General features: G+C 61.0%; 1 protein-coding gene across 2 annotated transcripts; it reads right to left on the bottom strand.

Annotated features, from left to right (window-relative positions):
* Positions 1-6: 6 nt before the first annotated feature.
* On the bottom strand, positions 7-5,493 carry LOC110581911 (zinc finger protein 324A). Of its 2 annotated transcripts, none has more exons than XM_021691836.2 (4): positions 5,113-5,493; positions 3,495-3,621; positions 3,040-3,156; positions 7-2,524 (listed from the first exon to the last, which is right to left on the bottom strand). In XM_021691836.2, the coding sequence occupies exons 1-4, from the start codon at positions 5,143-5,145 to the stop codon at positions 1,071-1,073; spliced, it is 1,731 nt and encodes a 576-aa protein (XP_021547511.1). In that variant the 5' UTR covers positions 5,146-5,493; the 3' UTR covers positions 7-1,070. The 2 variants fall into 2 exon arrangements, with proteins under 2 accessions (XP_021547511.1, XP_044768357.1); XM_044912422.1 differs by lacking the exon at positions 5,113-5,493 and adding an exon at positions 4,061-4,132.
* Between the last annotated feature and the right edge of the window lie 1,151 nt (positions 5,494-6,644).

Here is a 6,644-nt window from a genome sequence, read left to right as displayed (position 1 = left end):
GGATGGGCCCTGGTCTGCTGAGGGCCACAGGGAGAACCAAGGAGCCCCATGTGGTCTCCTCCAAACCTGTTGTTATGATCACCTCTCGTCAGGGCAGGGGGGATATAAAGGCTCCTGCAGCGGTACCTTTGGTAACAACGGGACGTGGCCAATGCTGAGGCTTGGATGAGAAACCGAATGAAAGAGCACGGCTCAAGAGCCATCATTCTTGATGTCTGTCTCCCTCTCCCCACCCCAGGGACCTCCACCTCTACTTGGCCCACCCACTGTGGGACTGCCATGTGCGGGCGGCCAGGCCTGGCATCACCCAGCTCTCACACTGGCAGACCCGAGCACAGCTGCCAGAGCCTGGGGGCAGACTGGTGAGCCGTCTGGATGCTGGGCCTGTGGCCTGGATTCGAGTCCTGGCTCTGCTGTGTACAACTCACATCCCCTCTCTCTGCCTCCGTTTCCTCATCTGAGAAGTGGGGATAGCAGTCACAGCGGCCGCCTCACAGGGCTGGCAACTGGCACATGTTGGCCCTTAGCAAGATCCTGCCTGTCAGAATCCCTCTGTAGGCCTGAATCTCTCTCCCTCTCTCGTCTGTTCTTTTCCCCAGAGGTGGACGCTAAGACAGAGCCCAAGGTCAACACCAGACCCCCACATGACCTCCTACCCACTGGGTCCGCTCCCAGGAGGCCTTGGAGGAAGTGAGGTCTTGGAAGAATATCCTGAGGGTCAGCCTGGCGGCCAGTTTGTGCATGGACAGGGGAAACTTCTAGGACTGCCTCCCCAGCATTCCAGCAGTCGCCCTCCTCACCTGAGCACCCACAGTCATCATAGGCATGAAACGGCACTCTATTGCCAAGTCTCTGCCCTGCCAAAGTCCCAGCATCCAAATGGGGAGAATATCCCCCTGCTATTTCTGCAGCCTGACCACTTAGGGTTGGAGTGAGCCGTGGCTGAAATGGCAAATATCGTCACCACGTGCAGATGGAACCACAGCGCACACACGGGTCTTCTCCAAGACGTGGATATGCAGGGAACGCGGGTGTTTTACGACAAGCCAGGGAAGGTTGGAGCTGTGAACTCAGGCTTCAGCAGGCTTCGAAACTGCGGCTGGACCTGAGGCAGGAGTGTACCCCGCTTCCCTCCCCAGTGAGCCCTCTGATGACACCACCGAAGAAGGCCTGGCCTGGGGGGTCAGGCCTGCCCCACGCCGGGGTCTGCGCACAGGTTTCTCTCCCGTGTGGATCCTCTGGTGGTGGAAGAGGGCCGGGCGCTCGCGGAAGGCGCGGCCACAATGTGCGCACACAAAGGGCTTCTCACCGGTGTGGATGCGTCGGTGGCTGAGCAACACCGCGCCCTTGGCAAAAGCCTTCCCGCAGTCCGCGCAGTGGAAGGGTCGCTCGCCCGTGTGCAGCAGCTGATGCTGCGTGAGGTTAGAGCTGTGGCTGAAGGCGCGGCCACACTGTGCGCAGGCAAACGGCTTCTCGCCTGTATGCACACGCTGGTGATTGGAGAGTGAGGAACCCTGGCTGAAGGCGGCACCACAAAGGGCACAAGTATAAGGCTTCTCACCCGTGTGCATGCGCTCATGCTGAATGAGGTGTGAGTTGCGGCAGAAACGGCGGCCACACTGGGCACACGCGTAGGGCCGCCCGCCTGCGTGGATCTTGCGGTGCTGGCTGAGGTTGGAGCCGTGGCTGAAGGCCTTGCCACACTCACTGCAGCGGAAGGACTTCTCGGCTGTGTGTATGCGCTGGTGCCTCACCAGCGAGGAGCTATGCCGGAAGGCCTTGCCACAGGCCGGGCACGCGTAGGGCGTCTCACCGCTGTGGATGCGCTGGTGCTGCGTCAGGTGCGACGTCTGGCTGAAGGCCTTGCCGCACTGCGCGCATTCATACGGCCGCTCTCCGGTGTGCGTGCGCAGGTGCTTGAGCAGGTCCGAGCTCTTCACGAACACTTTGTTGCACGCCCTGCATTCGAAGGGCTTCTCCCCGGGAAGGAGGCCAGGGCCTGTGTGGAGGGCCTTGCCCAGCTGATCCCAGGTTGGGGGCTCCTGGCCAGCAGGGAGTCCATGAGGCTTGTGGCTAGCTGGACTCTTTCCTCCTTCCCCGGAGGTGAGACCAGACTCAAATTCTGGAATTTTGGGGAAAGCGCTTCCAGGTGCCTCCCGCCCATATGGCTTCTGGCCCCCACATGCCCTTAGCTGCTTGCCTGGCATGGGGCGGGTCACAAAGGCCTTCTCCCTAGGTGGGTTGTCCTCGGCCATCCTTAGTGGGGAGGTCAGCCGCAGACTGACACTGGCCTCCCCACTGCCAGGACCTAGCAGGAGCCGTTCCCAGTAGATTACAGACACCCCTGTGGGTTTTTTCTCCTGAGAGGAGGAGGTGCCCCACCAGCCGTCCAGGCTTTTCCCACGCTCACAGATGCCAGCGAAGGGGAGGACCCTCGGAGGTGCTGGAGGGGAGCCATCATGGAAGGCCCCTGGCAGTTCTGCTTCTCCTGGAACAACCCTGTCGTATGCCAGATGACGGGAACCTGAAGGCACAGAAATGGTAGACCCTGGGTCATGCTGGCCGAGAGGGGATGGCCGGGGCAGGCCTAGTGGTCAGACAAAGGGGATGCCAAGGACTGGGTGTGCGAGCTGGGGAGAAAAGCAGCAGCCAGACCAGTGTATGTCATTCACTTCTGTCTCGGGGGACTCCTCCAGCCTGCTTTTGCTCCTTGCACGGATGGCTACCTGCCGCTATAGGCTTTACTCACGAACTCTGTTTCCCTGCTGCCTCTCCCCTAGCACGGTCACCTCCATGAAAGCAGGACCAGGAGCGTCCTGGTAAAGGCTGTGCCCCGGTGCCTGGAATGGGGTCCCACGGGAGCTCCCCCTTGGTGGGCAAGCCAAGGCCAGAGCCTCCAGGAGGCGCTGATGATAGAAGGAGAACGGGAAGGAGTCAGGTGGGAGGCAGGAGATGACAGTGTCCAGGAAGGCAGGGAACGGGGGACAGAACCCTGGCCACTGGTGGGCCCAAGCTCACACCCTCTGAGTCCCCACTCACCAGGGCTGGGCTTCCCGTGAGCAGTCCTGGCTGGTGTTGCAGCTGTCCCACCGAGAACCCAGGGCTCCTCTCCACGCTCAAGTTGGACGACTACCCGGGGTCGTGAGGCAGAGAGTCCTGTGAGAAAAGACAAGCAAGTGAGGGGCCAGGCCCAGCACAACAGAGGGCAGGAGTCAGGACTTTATGGGACACAGATGGTGTCATCCGTGCACCCAAGAAGACCACACCACAGGGCAGGACTCACAGGAAAAGTGCAATGGCCCCTGTGAGGAGAATCCCTGTGAGGAGAACCGTGTTGGCAGCAGCAGATGAAAGGGGCCCAGGCTGAACACAGAGGCACCACAGCAGCACAGGGACACCAGCCAGCTGGTGTGAGGCTGCTCATAGGCCAACAGGAGATACGGGGTTAGTGCTGGCAACAGCTGAGCTTCCCGTAGGAAAACCCAGGGCCTTACCCAGCGAGGCCACAAGTGCGAAGTTCTCCAGCATCACGTGGCAGTACAAGGCCCTCTGGGCTGTGTCCAGGAGCTCCCACTCCTCGTGGGAGAAGTACACGGCCACATCCTCGAAGGCCATCAGGCCCTACAACAGCGGGCAGGGGAAGAGGGACACGATCTAAGCTATGGCTCTACGACCCAGGACCCCCCTCCCTGTCCCAAAGGCTACCCTTCTCCATGTCCCTCAGAGGCTTACCTTCCTCCCCCTCACCCCCTCCTCCCCCAGGCTCTGCAACTCTGCAGACGAAACTTCCCTCCTCTCCCCTACACCCTACCTGTCCAGGGCACAGACGCCTCCTTGGGCTCCCCACTGGCCACTCACACAAGGCAGCCAGAGCAAGCTCATGGCCTTCAGATGGCTGCCACCCCAAGGGCAGGCCCAGGTGCCCACACGTTCTGCACAAACTGACCCTCCCCAGACGTGCCCTTAACTGTTCCTGTAACGAGCAGTTGTACAAGTCCCAGCTGTGGACCCGCCAGGACCTGCCCAGGCCTGGAGGGACGCCCCCTTCTGCTGAACTTGCCTGACATCCCAAGGCTGCTCCTCCAGCATGAAGGACTGGCTGGCTGATCCCCTCCAGTCACTACAGGAGGGGGCCCAAGGATCTGGTGAGCACACAGGAAGCCAATTTCCTCCTCCCTCCATCACCACACCCACCCCTCCCCCCATTTCCCTGGCCAAAACCTTCCCTTAGGCCACCTGACTTACTCCCAGAGCCCCAGGGGGCTACCAGCCTGTCTTCACATCCCTGGAGGGCTACCCATCCCTGGCTGAGTCTGTAAGATTCCCTCCTCCTAAATGTGATTCCCAGGCCCTGCTGGCTCAGAGTATCAGGACTGTGTCCTTGGACATCTGCAATTCCAGGTCCACGTGATACCTCCACTCCGGGACAGCACAGATTCCCTGATCTTACTCTGAAGGCTGCTTTCCCTTCAAATTCAGCAGTTCTGTTCTTCTGGGTGCTCAGGCCAAAAACCTTGGGACTGTGCTCCACTCGGGCCACTCGCTCCCACGCCGCACCTGAGACATCAGATCTCTCCAGAATCCAACGACTTTCCCCATCTCCACTGGCCCAGTCCCAGTGTGCCGCAGGTGCCGTCTTCGGCCACCCGGGCTGTGGCAGCGCCCGGCCCCTGCACACGGCCACCCCCGCTCTGCGTCATTTCTCCGCCAAGCAAACCGTGGGATACTTTTAAAAACCCTAACTTAAAGCACGTCCAGTCTCTGTTCGAATCCTCCCACGGCTCCCGACACAACTCCTCAGCCTGCCATTTCTCTCCCGTGCTCACGTCCGGAAGCTCGGTTCCCGAAGCACCGAGGCTCCGTCTCCCCTCCCAGCGTTTGCACGTGCGGGACCCTCCGCTTGGAACTTCCTTCTACACCTCACTCCCTTGGCTGCCCGAAGCGGGGATCTCACACGTGCACGCTCCACTGGCGTGAACCCCGGGGCCTAGGACGAACCGAGAGGGGAGACAAGACGTTCGGGTAAAGTCCCTCCCCGAGCCGAGATTCGGGTCCCTCCCGGAGGGATCTAGGTGGCTGGCGGGGGAGGGGGTCTTACGCTTCCTCTCTCACCTGCGCCGCGTCCGTCAGCGCCGCGGTCGCCATCAGAACCTGTACTTGGGGACGCGCAGAAAGCGACAGATACGCGGACGTCCCGGCTCCGGGCCTCAGTCTCTCAGTCCGACTAGGGCACAGACGCCCAGGACGCCGTCTCCCCTGCCGCCCGGGGGTCGGAGAGCACGTGACGCGGGGCACCGCCCCACAGCCCGCAGGGCGGCCCAGGCTACACCCGGAGAAACCGAGGCTCGGGGGGCGCGACCGTCGCCCGCGACCACGGCGTGCGCCTAGCGGCCCTCCGCTCGTGCCCTCGTCGCGGCCCCCGCCTCGGGTCTCCAAGGCTCCTGGAAGGCCGACTCGGACCCGCCGCGCTCCAGTCCCCAACACCGGTGTGGCCCCACGCCCCGCAGCAAAGTGACAGTCCCGGACGCCGGAAGTCCAGCCCCCGCAAGCCCTCATTGGCCCAATGCGCGCCGCGGACGCACGCGCGGCGCCTTCTGGGAAGCGTAGTTCCCGCCCGCTCTGCGGCCGAGTGGGCGGAGCCCTTTCCGACAACCGTGGCAACGGCCAGGCGGCTCCGCGCAGCGCGCTGGGAAACGGAGTCCCGCGGGCGCGCCCGCGCTTTCGTGGGCCGGTGCACCTGAGGTGGGGAGTCGCCTGGCTGGGCGTCCTGCGCTCGGGGCCCTGGGACCCCGGCCTGCACCCAAGCGGCCCCGAGGCTCAACGCTGGGCTCGCAGAAGCGGAAACCGCTGACGTCCCTGGAGGCGACCCTAGCCTGGGGCTTTAAGGACAAAGCCCAGCGGGAGGGGCGGGCTCAGACGGGTGTCGCTTTGGGAGCGAGCCCGGGAATGCCGACCCCAGCTCCACCTCTGGAGGCCTGTGCTCGGGTTTGGCCTCTTTGTGGCCCGTGAAGGGTTGACATCAGTTTTGCAGCCCCTACACCAAGAGGTGCAAGCCCCCAGCTTCAAGTTCTCTTGAGTCTGAATTGTTCTCTGAGACGTCCCTAAACCGCCTGTTTTCCTTGCTAAACCGGACCGGGCACAATGTACTTTCCCAGATTGGCTTGTCTTGGGTCGTCTAGGTGTTGCTGGCACATCACGGTATCGACTCCTTCGTCCTTTTTCCCTGGGACAACCTGAGTGTCTGTCGCACATAAAAGCCAAAAGAAAGGCAGTCTCAATGCACTCGGACGACCGCTGGCAGAGAATAAGAGAGTTTCCCTTTGTTGCTCCACGGTGACGGTTTCTGGTTTTTCAGGGTCCTTAGTCTTCATACATAGGTGGTACAATAATGTTACCCAGTGCATGTTATCCACTGTTTTAAGGAAATATGGAATTAATTGTGTCAAGTTCGTTCATTCTTTCTGCCTGCCTTCCTCCCTTCCTCCCTCCTTATATACGCACCTATCTCAGCCATAACTGTCCTTAGAATGTAAATCCTCGAGATGCACGAGAGCACATCAATTTTGGAATATTCGTGTGTAAATATTGCTCACTTTGAAAGCATTTAAGAAAATCTAACATTAAACTTGTGATTTAATCAAAAG

This window comes from Neomonachus schauinslandi, unplaced genomic scaffold, assembly GCF_002201575.2.
Source record: "Neomonachus schauinslandi unplaced genomic scaffold, ASM220157v2 HiC_scaffold_2010, whole genome shotgun sequence".
NCBI lineage: Eukaryota > Metazoa > Chordata > Mammalia > Carnivora > Phocidae > Neomonachus > Neomonachus schauinslandi.
This window is presented reverse-complemented; position numbering and strand designations above follow the sequence as displayed.

Coding starts and splice junctions, on each gene's coding strand:
- LOC110581911 (XM_021691836.2), bottom strand. CDS start 5,145: ATGGCGACCGCGGCGCTGACGGACGCGGCGCAG. Junction 3,157..3,494: donor CGCACTTGTGGCCTCGCTGG/GTAAGGCCCTGG, acceptor CTTTTCTCACAG/GACTCTCTGCCTCACGACCC. Junction 2,525..3,039: donor TCACGGGAAGCCCAGCCCTG/GTGAGTGGGGAC, acceptor CTGTGCCTTCAG/GTTCCCGTCATCTGGCATAC.